The sequence below is a fragment of the Hakea prostrata genome, chromosome 6, assembly GCF_041222555.1.
Source record: "Hakea prostrata isolate BN-2017 chromosome 6, UWA_Hpros_2, whole genome shotgun sequence".
Classification (NCBI taxonomy): domain Eukaryota; kingdom Viridiplantae; phylum Streptophyta; class Magnoliopsida; order Proteales; family Proteaceae; genus Hakea; species Hakea prostrata.
The window spans coordinates 29,563,197-29,578,751 of NC_142605.1; the positions used below are offsets into that span (position 1 = coordinate 29,563,197).

At 35.6% G+C, this 15,555-nt stretch overlaps 1 protein-coding gene across 1 annotated transcript; it reads left to right on the top strand.

The window, feature by feature from the left end:
• The first annotated feature begins 1,679 nt into the window (after positions 1 to 1,679).
• Positions 1,680 to 4,172, top strand: LOC149013200 (putative purine permease 11). Its single transcript, XM_089158841.1, has 2 exons — positions 1,680 to 1,866; positions 2,911 to 4,172. Exons 1-2 carry the CDS (start codon positions 1,827 to 1,829, stop codon positions 3,966 to 3,968), a joined length of 1,098 nt encoding a protein of 365 aa, XP_089014967.1. The 5' UTR covers positions 1,680 to 1,826; the 3' UTR covers positions 3,969 to 4,172.
• The last annotated feature ends 11,383 nt before the right edge of the window (positions 4,173 to 15,555 follow it).

The window sequence follows — 15,555 nt, forward strand, 5'->3', positions numbered from 1 at the left end:
GAACTTTGGTCCCAGAGCTGTTGGAACTTGGAACCCATCAAACATTTCTCTGTTATGTTGCTGATTGAGTTCGATAATGATGGTTTTCTGCATTTGATAGTGCCCTATGTTAGGATAGAAATTAATGCTGTGTGTAATACAGTATTTGTCCTTGCATGGAAACTATTATTAAGACATTTATAAAAGAGGACAATTGCAGTGAGATTTGTAAGGATTCTTTTTGATGCATTTTTGGGTGGAATTTATGATATATCCCTCTGGCTTTTACATGTATTTTCCGTTTTTTTTTTTCCTTTTCGGATTCAGGTGTTTGACTCAGCTTATTTGCACCTTGACTAATCCTAGAAGAGCTTATATGTTAGGTTCCCAAGAAATTTGAGCTCTAGACATTTATTATTTATAAGATATTATTCTTTGTCAACTGAGCCATCCCTTAGGATTAATTAAGTTTCGTGTTCTTAACAGGACTTGCAATCACACACGCATCCACTCAAATAAGTCATAGCAATTCTTATACGTAATTATATGGATTTGAGCTCTCACTCTCAGCTCAATCCAATAATTGAGGCCATTCCCAAATAAATAATAAAAATTAATGAGACTCATATGGGGATAGATTGTACGCTAAGGGTAGCAAGCACTTCAAGACATAATCACTTTGGAATTTCTTGAAAAATTCCACCTTTAAATGGGGGTAAGACAACGATTTAAAGATATACATTCTGTTGAGGTTTGGCCTATGCCTAGTGCCACCCTCCGGATCAGGTTGAGTTAGGGTCGAGTTGGTCCTGATTAAACATATTGGTGTTAAATGATCTTTTAATCTTGCACTGAAAAGAAGAATTTTGAGTTTTCTGAAACCTTGAGATAGAAGGTAACATTCAAATGTTTACTTATCCAAACGATTGCAATCAACAAATCACCAGATGTCCAGAATTGTCAATAAGAGGGATTACATCTTCTAGTCATATTCAAAATAAATGTTTAAATACAATTCCAAAACCATTTATAGATACATGTCCTCAAGAACATGCATTAGCTATCTTATTCATTCTAAATCGTTAATCTAATCAAGATTAAAATCAAGGTTAGGTATGGATAAGTTGGGCTAGGTTGAATCCTCAATTCTAATCCATCCTAGCTTTGACCCAGCCCTAATTTGTTCTCAGGGTTGAAAAACCAGTCTAGATCTTTTATGGACATGGGGTGGGTAGGGCTGGGTTTGAGTTTTCATGGTCAAATTTACACCCCTTTAGGGCAAAATTGCTTCAATCATGCGCATTAGCTGTCAAGCAAGATTTTGGTATGTCGGATTCCAAATCTTGGTTGAGATTTTAATCTAGATTTGACGATCGAAACTATCTTGCTTGACAATAAATGTGCAGGACTGAAGCAAAGTCCTTCGTTTTCGTTAGGACGTAGGAGTTGATTTAGTATTATAAACATGTGGAATAAACAAACCCAAAAGTGGACGCATTGCTGTTAAAGTTCTATGCAACTCCAACACGGCGCATGATTCTGAACCTTTTTCCTGCAAAAGAATTGGTCCCCTGTCACTTTTTCTAAGCAGACTCAGGTATCTGTCTCTGTCTAAATAATGGAAAAAAGACAAATTGCAAGTGGTTGCTCTCTATACCTTTTCGTTCAAGTTTTGATCGTTTGGTGGAGTAAGAGTGGCTACCACTGAACCAAAAGAACAATAAAAGAGTGGCCATCAGCAACAAAACTATTCATCTTTTTACTGTTCGTTGGGTTTTCTCCCCTACATTCTTGGAGAAGCCTTTCTTACTCTTCGTGGGTATCTTCAAGCATTATTCTTCTGATTTATGGAGCAGGCAGATCAACAACTGCTCCTCCATGACATTGGTAAGTTTATTTTGATGGCTTTCCTACTTGTCTTGAATCAATTTATGTTTAACAGAGTCATTAGATCTGCAAAAGTCTTGAGAATTCATGCTCTACTAGTTTTGCAAGAATCTTTTTACTCTTCAACGCAAGGTTTCTTGCTTTTTGTTGCGACAGTAGTAAAACCATCACTTAAGAACTTCAAGATTATAGTTCCAGCTCACTGCACAAAACTATTGGTTCCTCACCTAACTCTTTGCAGAAGCTACTGCATAATAAATCATTTGATTTCAGATTTTATGATCAAACTGTATTCATAGATGTGGGCTTTCTTAGATTTCCCCTTTTTATCCATTAAGTAGCTCCTTATGGAATTCCTGCAAAATCGAAAAAACTATAAAGCACTTTCAAGAGCATGCTTTTCTATTCAGGATGGAACCCTTTTCATGACCATTCAGGCAAGGTCATTGTGTACAAATCTATCAGTTGTTTGTTGTTAACTAATTGTTCTGATGTAAACTACCGTAGAAAACAACAAGAAACATCAAAAAACAAAACAGATTCAAGCACAGATTATGCTGATACTTGATGTGTTCTACACACTTACGCGACATAGTGCATCCACAGGAAAAAATTAAGATGATTTACTATGTATTAGAAGAAACATATATGGAAATCCCTCTTGAACATCAAAGGTTATAAGAACACTCTCAAAAAATTTTAACTCTAAGATCTCCAGATCTTACTTCTCTCTTTTGCTTACACATAGCGCGAGGACTTTGCCCCTGCTTTCCAAAACAAGATTTGTGATGGTACTTAAGAGCTAGGGCCAATAACAACCATGATAATATCCTTTGCAGTCACCCAAAAAAAATGTTAAAAGTGGGGCAAACTTTGAAAATGAGCATAAAAAAATTCGAGACAAACTAAAAATAAATGTCTCAAGATGCATCTGAAACACAAATATGAGTTGTTCATGCTCAAATGCAAATACTTTTATGCCGGGTTTTGCTCTTTATCATATTCTAATCACACAGTAACTTCTCTGCTTTCTGATCAATCCAGAGGAAGCGGCCAAAGATGAAATGCCACCATTTCCTACAAAAAAAAGAGGCTCTAAATGGTGGCTCTTAGTGTCACTTTACATATTCTTTGTTCTATTTGGTCAAACCGCTGGAGTTCTTCTAGGAAGACTCTACTATGACAATGGAGGGAATAGCAAATGGATGCAATCCATAGTTGTAAGTGCAGGCTTTCCATTTTTACTCCCTGCTCTATTCTACTTCTGTAGTCCTTCTATCCCAAACCATGATAAAGTCAATATTCTCACTGACACTTCACCTTCTACTATCACCCTCATTCTACTCTATACCTTTTTTGGTGTATCCCTTACTGCGAATAACTTGATGTATGCATATGGAATGTTATATCTCCCTGTTTCTACATTTTCCCTTGTCTGTGCATCCCAATTGGCTTTTAATGTCTTATTTTCTTACTTCCTTAACTCCCTTAAGGTCACTCCTTTTGTTATCAATTCAGTAGTCCAACTTACCATGTCTGCCTCCCTCATTGCTCTCAACTCTGAATCCACTGTAGTCTATGGAATTACAAATACAGAATTTATAGTTGGTTTATTGTGCACCATAGGTGCGTCTGCCTTGTTCTCCCTGCTAATTTCACTTACCCAACTTGCATTTGACAAAGTTCTGAATGATGAAACATTTCTTGTGAAATTGGAGATGCAAATATATCCAGCAATGGTGTCAACCTGTATTTGCCTGGTGGGTTTTTCCATTAGTGGAGAATGGAGGAGCCTGAAGGGAGAAATGAAGCAATTTGGAGAGGTTTCATATGTGATGATCTTAGTTTCTACATCTATGGCATGGACAGTGTTTTATGTTGGTACAATGGGTTTGATTTATGAGGTTTCTTCACTCTTTATGAATGTCATTAATACAGTGTCCTTGCCAATTATTCCCGTCTTTGGTGTGATATTTTTTCATGACAAAATGGATGGAGTGACAGTGGTGGCTCTGCTTCTAGCTTTTTGGGGGTTTATCTCTTACATGTATCAGAACTATCTCGATGATTTAAAGTCAAAGCCAGACAAAGTTGCAGAATAAGCAAATGATAGTTCTAAAAACTACAGCTACTTCAGGAAGAAGATATTGTGTATGTATTGAAGATATCTGTCTTTTTCTTCTGTTTTCTGATAGATGAAGATGTATCACATTTCTTGTATAGTTCATCCTGTTGTTGTATAAGTTGTAGCAAACTTTATTTTGTTAATTTCAGATTACAGCTTCCTTATTGAGATGGTGATCTTGTATATTTTTAATGGGATTTTTTTTTTCTTTTTCTTTTCTGTTTTTTTTGCCTTTTTTGGTGGGGTGGGGGAGAAGGAAACAGAACAGGACTTTCTGAATGTTCTCTCCTATGCTGGAAGAAATATAGACGGCAAAATTCAACAGAAATGGATAACGCCAACAATCTTGATGCGTTAGAACGAACATCAAGAAATCACGAATAGAAACAGAAAATAAAATATTTTGAATTCTTTTTGGTTCTTGCATGATTGCATGAAATTCTTCACCTGGAGTGGAAGGGGTCAACTTCCGGCACAAATCTGTTGGACCATTCATCGTTGATTAGAAACCCAAATCTTTTCTCTTTTCCATTTTTGGTAAGGAAACAAATCCTTTTCGATTTGAGCTTTAACTTAGTAAACTTTTGTGCATAATAAGTCACTAAATGCAATCAAGTAAAGTTGTGTTGTTGCTTTCGAATTATTTCTGAAAACTCTTTTGCAGAAATTTACTTTAAGCATCCTTTCTTTGTTTGTGGCGCTTGATGTGATGAGATTTAAATGTTGAGTAATTGTAAGAATTATTTCATCTGATTTGACTTGTTGCTATTGAATTTAGCGTCGAAGCTAAGGACTTTCAGCTTCTTCTTCTTTTTTCCCCATCAAGATATAGACAATTAATTTTGACAGCAAATCATTTTTAAAAATCTGATAAACTCTCCTTTTCATAGGTAAAACGGATAAATAATGTCTAAATGTTCGACCTGTCTTCCCGAATTCATCTCCACCACCGACATCTTACCCAGTATTTTTTGGTATTCAATAAAATTTTATGAGTTCATCAGAATTTCAGAAACTAAAATTAATAGCATGGTAACAGAATTTATGCTTCTATTCTGACCCAAAATAGAATTGTTGTGCATTACCAAGTATCAACAAAAATTTGTTGTCCAGAAATTTGGCCAACTGATAAAAATATGAAAATCATTTTCTGGAATGGAAACAGGGTCTAAGAATCTTAATCACTACATGCCCAGCCCTGACTCAGCACCACTATCCACTTCAAAAACAGAAAAGAAATCAGAACTTTGAGAATCAATAAAATTGAATTTGTTTACTATACAAGCACAATTTATCTTACCCAAAAACCCATAAGAACAAGAGTACAAAGGTTCCTATCATCTTTATACATCCACATCTCCCTCCAACAAAATCACAATCACAAAAAAACCCACTTCCACAAAGTTGTTTCCATGGTGGTTGTTAGTTTAAATGAAATTTGATCAATTCAGAGATCATACATACACGCCATGAAGGCAATAGCCAGTAATCATGGATCAGAACAATTGTCAGAAGCGTAGTTGATTGGAGATGTAGTTGCAGAGGCGGTGGAGCTTGTAGTGCAGCTATTCCCATCTTCTCTCTTCCCATGTTCCTGCTCCTTCCCTTTTGAAACCGAAGTGAACAAGTCAGCAAATATCTTCTTTTTAATCTCCCCTCTCTTTGGGGGAAGTCGCACTTCTTTCTTCTTAGATTTTGTAGCTTCTCTCTCCATTACTGAATATTGGCTCAGATCTTGCAAGTATCTACAAGTGAGAATAGAAGAAAGAAAATGAAATAGTAAACTGGGTTCGTTTTAAAAGAGAAGAAGGGAAGGAAGAATTCCAAGTGGAAGAAGAAGAAAGAGACTTTCAGTCAAGACTAGAATCTGAGAATGTCTACTACTGGGGAAGCGATGAACAGAGCAAGTGAGAACTGAGGAGAAAATCAAAGAAGACTCAACAGACAGAGAGGTGTTCTGTTTTTTATTAGACCCATAATGAGGCCCGACGTTGGATTCAGATTAATTTGAACAGATAATGAATTTATTGAAGGACAAGTTTGTTTGCTTTTCACAATCAATGAGCAAATAATACCCAAATAATAATTAATAAATAAAAAATCAAGGAAAAGATAGATGTGTGTAATATAAAACCTGGAGCTGGACGTTTACTTGCAGAGGTAGAAGACTATGTTCCTTTTGTATTTTTTTCATTATAGTATTCAATCAATTAGAAATAGGGTTTATATTTGGTGTTTCAATCATTCATTAGTTAAGGTAAAGTTATCTGTACTTTTCAAATCTTTTGTCATAAATGAATATGGGATTCCTATCTTTTATTGTATGATAGAGAATTGTCAAAGGAACATAGACTTCTACCCTAAGAGATAAAAGATTTGAACTCTAACGCTTGATTCACCTTTTTTTTTTTGTAGACAATAAATTGGATTTTAGGTCATCTTAGATCCACCAGATCAAGCCCTCTGGGAGGACTAAAAATTTCCATCAACAGTTATAGCTACCAAAGAAGTTTTTTTAGCTATCTTGAAGCTTTTGGTTGTGAGGGATGACAAGTGTTTGCAGGCTTACAGCCAAAATTTTACTTGTATCATTATTTGTGTATTAGGTAACCTAACTCCAATACAATTTGCATCTTTATGTAAACCATTCTAGTTATTCAATTTGTATCGTTGAGTAAACCATTTTATTATTCTACCCAAAGAACAGAAAAACCATTCAAAACGACCCCAATAAATCCTCTTTTTCTATTTTTTTTGGGAGGGAGATTGCCCTACTCTGCATGGTTAGGTGAATGAGAATATACAGGGTACCCAAAAGAAATAGAATTTTCATTTTGCAGGGTAAGAGATAAGGGAAAAAAATTTTATTGTTGTTGTTGTTGATTCTCGAGGTGGGAAAGCTTTCTCTATTTCAAGAACTTTTGAAATACCTTTTAAGGTCAATTCTTGAGCCGTTTATACCTTTCGAGTGATCTAGAAGGTTCGTTGCAATCTATTAGTTAGTTCCATTAAGTTTGTCCACATGAGCTTTTTATTTTAGTGAGATCATTGCCTTCCTTGGAAGGCAGGTTGCCTTAACTTCCGTTGGTCAATACACTAATATTAGACCAATGAGAATATGTTGGAACAAAAAAAAAAAGACTAATGAGAACATGTAAAGCACTCAAAAGGGATAGAATTTTCTTTTCCCATTCATCCAAAAAAAAAAAAATTCATTTCCTATGACAAGGGGTAAGAGGGTAACTGTATTATGCTTCAAGGTATCCGAAAGGGATGCAGTTTCATTTCATGGGCAAGATAGTCGTATCGCCATTCTTGTTAGACAAGGTATCCAAAAGAGAGAGAATTCTTAACTTCGGGGGATAAAGGGTTGTTGAGTGTAGGTGTCAAACAGCTTGTCAATGTAGAATGAACCTTTCATGTTGCACTAGGAATGATAATATCATGCTTAAGGGACCCCTCAAGATTAAACAAGATGAAGCAAAGAAATAATAAAAATAAGGTGGAATTAAATGACAATATATCCTTTTCATAAAAAACTTTCCTAAAGATTTTGAAAAAGTATTCAAATATCACTATCATATATATATATATATATATATATATATATATATATATATATATATATATATATATATATATATATATATATATATATATATATATATATATATAGTTTTCTTCTTCTTTATAGTGAGTATTGAAATATACTTGCCAGGAGTGCCAAGCTCATTCTCTTGTTCTTTTTCTTTTTAGATACTAGCAATGGAAGTATTATATAATATACTAGCAGGCAAAATCGAACCCACAACCTCTTCACTAAAAGGTGTTGGTTATACCAATCGACCAACCCCACAATAGTCTAAGCCCATTCTTCCCCTTAAGCGTGGAGTGCATAAATAATCTTCTAAAAGAAATTGGGATCCTCCAGCCTTCAAGATAGTGACAGGTGCTCCAATCACATCTCTCTATTCTACATTATGAGGAAGAATTATCTCTAATTTCTAATGAGATGAATCAAAGTAGGACCCTCCCTTCCTAATATGTGATAAAAATGTATGAAAAGAATGAGGACTTCTATCTTGATGAATAAAATATTCAAACTCTTCTATAACTAATACTTTTCTTAGTAAGTTGACCTACTGAATGAGTATTGCCTTGGCTAAGAGAGATTTTTCTTTGGGCAAAATTTGAAAGATAATGGCTTTGCCACATTCCTTGATTGTTGGAGTTGGTTTAATTGGACCATTGACCAACCCAACCTAACCCATTTGTCACTTTCTGATGGGAACCACTGGTCTGTTCACTTGCTTGGTAAACTCTTAGGAATTAATTATTTGGTTGAAACAGGAAGTTGGTTTGGTTTTTCCTTGCAGCTCTCTTCTCCCACTTGTAAAATGTGAGAGACGGAGAGCCCAACTGAATGTCTAAGAGGGTGTTTGGAAACATGGAAATATTTTTTGGTGAGGTAGACCAAAAGATCTTTAATCATAAACTTCTCAAAAGTATTCTTTGGGTCCAGTTATTTTTGTTTGCCTTCGAAGAAAATAACAGAACCAGCTTAGCTTCAAACTGGTGTAACTACTAACTACAAAGAAGGTCAAACACGGGTCTTCCTGGAAAGGTAGATTCTTCTCTTCTTCCTTCCTTCCCTTTCTTCTTCTTCTTCTTCTTCTTCTTCTTCTTCTTTTTTTTTTTTTTTTTTTTTTTTTCCTGCCTTTTCTAAGTTCTGGAAAGAAAATTGCTTCCACAAAGCTTCATGTCAGCTTTGGAAACTGCGCATGGAGGAGATTATTATACATAAAAAATGGAAACCCAAAAGCTGCATAACAAAAAGAGACACCAGAAAGCCGACAAATTAAACCCACCAGGGTTTCCAAAAATTTATGCCCTATAATCTCACCAACGACTGCCCACCAATTGTTCGTGAAAATGCCAAAGTAGCCAATACAACAGATTTTATAAATAGTTAAGGGAGGCAAGGGAGGATCCCATTGCTTGTAAATCAAAACAGAAAGTTTAATCCCATTGTTTTGTTTCTGGGTTACTTTGACTCCCAAGAAAATCAAAATCTTTGATCGTATCTCATTGCAGAAATTGGTCTACAGAATCCAATCTGGTAATCCTTCTCGACCGACGACAATGACGATGGCTCTTGCATCTTCTCTAGACTTGCGAGGTCTCTCTGCCGTCTCAGTTTATTTCACCATTAAACCACAAAAGCAGAGGACACCATTAATGTGAACTCACAGAAGTTGCAAAAGAACAGTAAGCTACAGAGTTACCCAAAAGGCCAGAAGGAATAAAGGTTAAGGGTGGAGGGTTCCCCCTTTTTTGGAGTCTAATAGCAGAAAACCATGAACCATTAAACCATTTAATAAAGGTCTCACCAAAAACCACAAGCAGGGAAGCCCGATGAATCAATTCAACCGTTCAGGGTCTCTATCTTTCTATTATTAAACAGAGGAACAACAAACGTGGAGGGTCTCTAGAGAGAGAATTCAACTCAAGTCATTTAAATTTTCTGAATTGAACAGTACCCTTTTCCTTTTTGGGGTGAATTGAACAGTACACAGTACACAATACACAAAACAAGAGGGGTCCCAAACAAGAGAGAAAGAGATAGATGCAGCAGGTTTATATCTTTATAAGTGCAAAAGCAAAAGCTCACCATTCGCAAATTACAATTCAAAAGCGTTCCCAAAAGAAAAAAATTAGTAATCTACTGTTGTGAACAACCAACGGTCAAAAACATCAAGGCTGTAATGTTGTACCTGCAGGAACCTGAAATTTTTTGTCGGCAACAGATGGGAGCTTACTCGAAGCTCGGGAAGAAAGGAGAATCTTTCTCACCAGACGTGAGAGGCCCCTGCATTTCGGGGGTGCCTAGTTGGGCTTGCCCTCACCAATGGGCTGAAACACATAGCTAACCCCGAAGGATTCCGATTATGCTGTGTTCGCCGGCGATCTCTTGACGGTGTTGCTTGGGGCGGTGTTGTATGAGACGGCAACCCCTGTTTCCGCCAGTGCGGCGAAGAATCCACCGAGTAACCATTAGAACTGTCAAAATCTCCGGAGTGATCGTCAACGGTGACTCTTGCCGGCGACAATCCACGATCTTCTCGGCGAGTTCGACGGCCGGCGTCTGCGGTAGCGGCGACGTCTTCTACGGAGAAAAGACGAGACTGTTTCTTCCGGCGACTGGGTAAGACGGTTGAAAACCAGGTTTGCGAAATCGACGGGGAAGACGGAGAAGTAGCTATAGGTGACCTGAAATCCCTCGAATCTCTTGGATCTGGAACAACTGCTGCTTCTGGTTCTTCCGTTTTGGAGCCAAACAGAAACGTCAAAAACGAGAACTTACGATGCTTCTTCTTGGGAGCAGCTCTGTGATGGGTGTTGGTGGAGGGAGCAGAGGCAGGACCCAACTGGGGACTTGAGTAGAAGTGTGGATCAGATAGGTTGTGGACAATATCGGAGCTCCGGTAGATGTAAGGAGAGACGGAGCGAGGGAAGATAAGCTGAGGAGGGTGTTGGGCATCAGACTTCCGGCAGCCTGCGGCCTCCGCCTCCGCCTGGATTCGGGCTTGTTGACGACTTTGGGCGACGATGAGAGCAAAGAGGCGTTCACGGAGACAAGAAGCACAGACGCCAACGCCGCTGCTGGGGTCGTTAGGATAATGCTTCTTACACTTCATTTATCTTTAGTATAATACCCCAAATCCCTGTTTTCCAGAATTGCAGTTTCGAAAGAATCTGAACCCAGGCCTCAGGGCCGGTCCCTCTTTACCTTGTCTTCTCAGAGATTTGTCTGCTACAGAGATTCGGAAAAGATGAAAAAGATTGGCTTTTTATGAGGAGAACCTGGAAATTGTTCTTGGAAGCTTGGAACTTGGAAGAGAGCTTTGAGAATTTCTTTTATTTTTATTTAGTAGAGAGAGAAGGGTCAAAGATTGAAGCACTGGGTTCTATTGAAGACACGCGGTTCCAAGTGACCCCACGCATTCTGCAGGCACATTTACTCTTGGACTAGTTTCTGTAAAACCGCTACGAACGAAACGGCACGGAAAGAGAACGGTATAACGTTCTCGTCAAAGACCAGAGAAGGAGATTTTTCTTTTGGGAAAGAAATTTAAAGTCATTGTAAATGAAATTTGCATGCGGTGTACCTTTTCGCTTCTAGTTTAAGACTTTTTATTTTTATTTCTTAGGAAATAAGTTAAAGTTATTTTGTAAAAAGTTTACCTATAAAATGACTCAATTTACCAAATAATTTTAGATATTTTTTATGTCTTCTAATAACTACAATGCCAAAAACAAGAATCTTGCTTGATGGTGTTTCACCCATAGATGTACGCTACATAGAATTTATCAAATTTCAACTACTCAAAATATCATGTACATATTAAATCGAATCATATTTTAAACGACTGAAATTTAATAGAATTCATACGACATGCATGTAACGAAAGGTACCACTATATCAATAGCATTAACCTAACAATGTCTCGGAAACAATTCATTAATCCATTACTAAGGACGCCACTAATCTTCTCATAGAGGGATGGATATGTGTAGCCAATGCTTTAGCTAGAAGGGCATTGTCTTTGGCAAATATAAGCCCATTTCCTCGCCTTGGCTTCTTGATCTTTGTAATCAAGTTTTTGAGTGTTCCTCTTGCCCTGGTCTTCAATAAATTATAGTTTTACTAATATATACAATCCAATGAATTTGATATAATTAATAAAGGTTTAAAGTATCAGTATCGAGTATCATATCAGTCAGGTGATTTTAAGAGATATATCGTTATTCTGACTAATATATTTTAGTGTAATTTAATAGAGAGACGTATCGAAATGTATCGTATCGATTGAGTCAAATACGGATAAGTATCGACTATTATCGTATGGTAACGTGGGATACTTTAAACCTTTAAACCAACCCACTCAAAATAGTGAAAAACCGAAACTGTAGCTTTCGGGAATACCTTTTATTGGTGCCAACCGACAAAAATCAGTGGAGACAAAACTTGCACTCCAATGTAATAATTTTCTCTATTATTATAATTACCAAGTGGGGAATTAAGGAAGAAAGTTCCAATCCCGATGGTTGTTTTAGTAATTAGTATTCCTTAATGTTGGATTTAGAAGTACTAAACAACAATCTTATCTCTATCCATGTCTCTTTAAGCAAACTATTGGGGAGGGGCTCAAGGCAGTGTTTGGGTGACGTAATCATGATGAGAAGAAGCTTTGAAATTCATTGGCTTCTCAGAATTTTTTATTTTTAATAAAGTCATCCACTATGTTAAGAAAGGAAAATCATTTTTTCTCTTTATATTTTATTTATGGATATTCCTTACCTATTGGTTAATGGAGAATTTTCTTATGTAATGTTTTAATTATAAATTAATCACAATACAAGTAATGTAATTAAAAAAAGCTAGGCATAGCTGTCTCTTAGATATTGAAATGAAATGGTCTAATTTTGACTTGCCTATGTGTCATCCATTCATCCTTATTATGACGCGGACAAAGGGAAAAAAAAAAGGTTTGTTGTTTATTTATTTAAGGGCCTATTTGGTTAGTGAATCCAGATTCACAACTTGAGAGAATTTTACCCGTTTGATTGTGTGAATTCTTAGATTCATGAAATCTAGAGATTCAATTTTTTACACTAAAAACATGAATCTGTAAATTTATGGGTACGAGGTGAAATCCAGAGATTTCAGCCTTACTATCAAAACGTTACACATTTGAACCATAATTCAATAAAAAAATTTAGGATAAATCTAGAAATTTCATTTAAAAAATTCAAGCTAACCAAACAGTTAATTTTATGAACCATGATTCCAGAGATTTGAAGTCTATAGATTTGAAATCTTTAAATTTTTGAAATCTACTGATTCAAGTAACCAAACAAGCCCTAAAATAGTTTACCACTGAAAATTGTTAAAAATACATAGAAAAATTATCCTTTCCTTGGCTTCTCAGTTTGCCTATGTAAAATCCTTTGATATCAGGTTTGTCTTTCTTTGTTGTTTTTCAAAATACTACAGTACATTTACTCTACTTCTCTAGTTTGATAATGAGAGATTAAACACGTGTTAAAAATCCAAGTTCAACGCAATTATAGAATAAGGTTTCCTTAAAGATGAAGCAGCCCTTATGTTAGTATTGGAACTTTTTGTACCCGGAATGGCAAACTAGATCCGACAGTGATTAGCCTGCAAAGATTCCCCTTTTCTGAGCACGGTCTTAAATAGTTTAGGCCAAGATAGCATGATGTAAACCTAACAATTGGGATTGGGGTACCCTTACCTCTACAGATAGCTAGGATGAGGGTCCATGCAATAAAGGAATGCGAATGGCAAGGTAAGATGCAAGCATACCAACACACAACCAAACATTGTTAACAACTTGGAGTCTGTCTCCTACATGAATTGAATGGATGAGGAAAAAGGCAGCCAAGTAGATCTAACAACGATCGTTCATCAAGGTAGAACTAAAAATACCCTAGAGTTGCATAGGGCAAAGATAACTGAATTCACTCATATTGATTATTGTTCTTAAGGCCCTATAACTAGAGTCTTCTCTTTCTTGCTATACGAAGTATTGACTTGATCATCATAGACAGCCCCCGACCAACAATGGTTGGTTTGTTTGTTTGCAGCAGTCTTGTCATATTCAGATGCAACTAGAACTATTAAAAGCATGTACAGAAACATCAATATTGGTGGACCATTACATTCTATCAGGGGAAGGGGTGGAAGAACGAAGAGGGTTCACCCCGACTAGCTTACATGTACCGTGACTACTCCTATGGTGGATAGCTATTACATATAATTTAGATATTAAGGTTTGCCACAAATAGTTCCTTTAATACTAGACGTCTAAATTAAAACAATTAATTTATATTAAATAAAATATCATAAAATTTTAAGATTTTGTTTTTCCTAACAATGCCATATAAGAGGATTTTGTAAAAGGTGACTTAATTATGTTTCAAGAACCATGTCATAAACAAGGATGGTTACCACATACGAATGTTTCATTCAAAAATCTGGGGTCACTGTTACGAAACAGTGTCTTATATATTGATATTTTTCTACATTTACTATTAGAGGTGGAAAATATGGTCAATGTATGTTAAAACATGAATCACCATTGATTTTATTATTTTAAAATTCTTTATCGGTTAGCTTCGCAATGCCTTTTCACTGAAAATTAAGTTTAGATTGAACCTTTGTTCATTGTGTATACAATACATTTACATCATTTGTTTCATTGCTTGAAGTTTAGAATTCTCAGTGCATGAGTCACGAGGGATAACTATCTACCACCAACCCGACATTTATACAATCTTTTTTGAAATTTTTATCTCCATAATTCAAATATATAAAAAAAAAATTTGGATACTCTTGTATCGTGTTAAACAATAATTAAAGTCAAATAATAACTTTTCCGAATAACAAATTACATCAATTAAATGGGAGCATTGTAAAATGCATCATTTGAATCTGATATACATATGAATCAAATTCTAATTTTTTCCTATTGATTTTTATTTTAGATAAATTATTTCTGAAAATGATAACAAAAGGAACGAGGGTCCAAAATTTTCATTTTCTCTCTCTCTTTTTAATTATATATTATGAAGTCGCCCTAGTGTAAGTGATATAAGTGACAGCAGAAGATGAGCTATCTTTACAGGCCAACAGTGTTGAACGGTCAGATTGCCAGGAGTGAAGCTGTAATTTTTTAAGCTATAAATAAATTTTATAATCAGGATTTGTTCAATGATAATTATGATTAATTAGTATAGAATTAAAAATAAATTGAGAATTAAGCATATGATTTGATAGCCACATAGGGATAACAGCTTCTCATTTTAAGTTTTTCCATAAAATAATTGGGTCAGTGATGAAAAATTCGTGGTCAATATAAGGACTGAATTCCTTATTTTTTTTAATGAGGCTTTAAAATTTGATCTTTCTATTTTTGGTAAAATTACAAGTTTATTCTGGACTTTTTAAATTATCATGTGTTAAATTTCAGCCTATCGTTTGACATCTATGTGCACTGCTGTGCAGACGATTTTTTCCCCAATTTGGCATAGTTTTGAGGCATATGTGTTTTTAGCCAGTAATCTTTTGGTTTCTCTTGAAGTTTTTCCATTTTTTTTTTTGTAAGACCAAATTTTCATTGACTAAGAGAGATGAATTAGTTTAATTTGCGGTCACCTACCTCTTCAATGTTATTAGGGAGATAAACATTCCTAATATATTCAATATTAATAATACTACTCTGACGTTTTTTTATCACACATTTTTTAGGGGCTCCACCTTATTAGTATCCAAAAGTGGACGCCATCTTGAATGTATAGTTAAATGATATAAAAGTGAAAAATCCCAACTACCTATATCTTTAGGTTGTTGTGATTCATATGTCCGATCCTTGGATGCAGGCAATTGTTGCCTTGGATTCCTCGGCTGTATCTCGCTCATTGCTTAATGAAGACTTTTCTACCCAAAAAAAAAAAAAAATTTAATATGTCCAATGAGA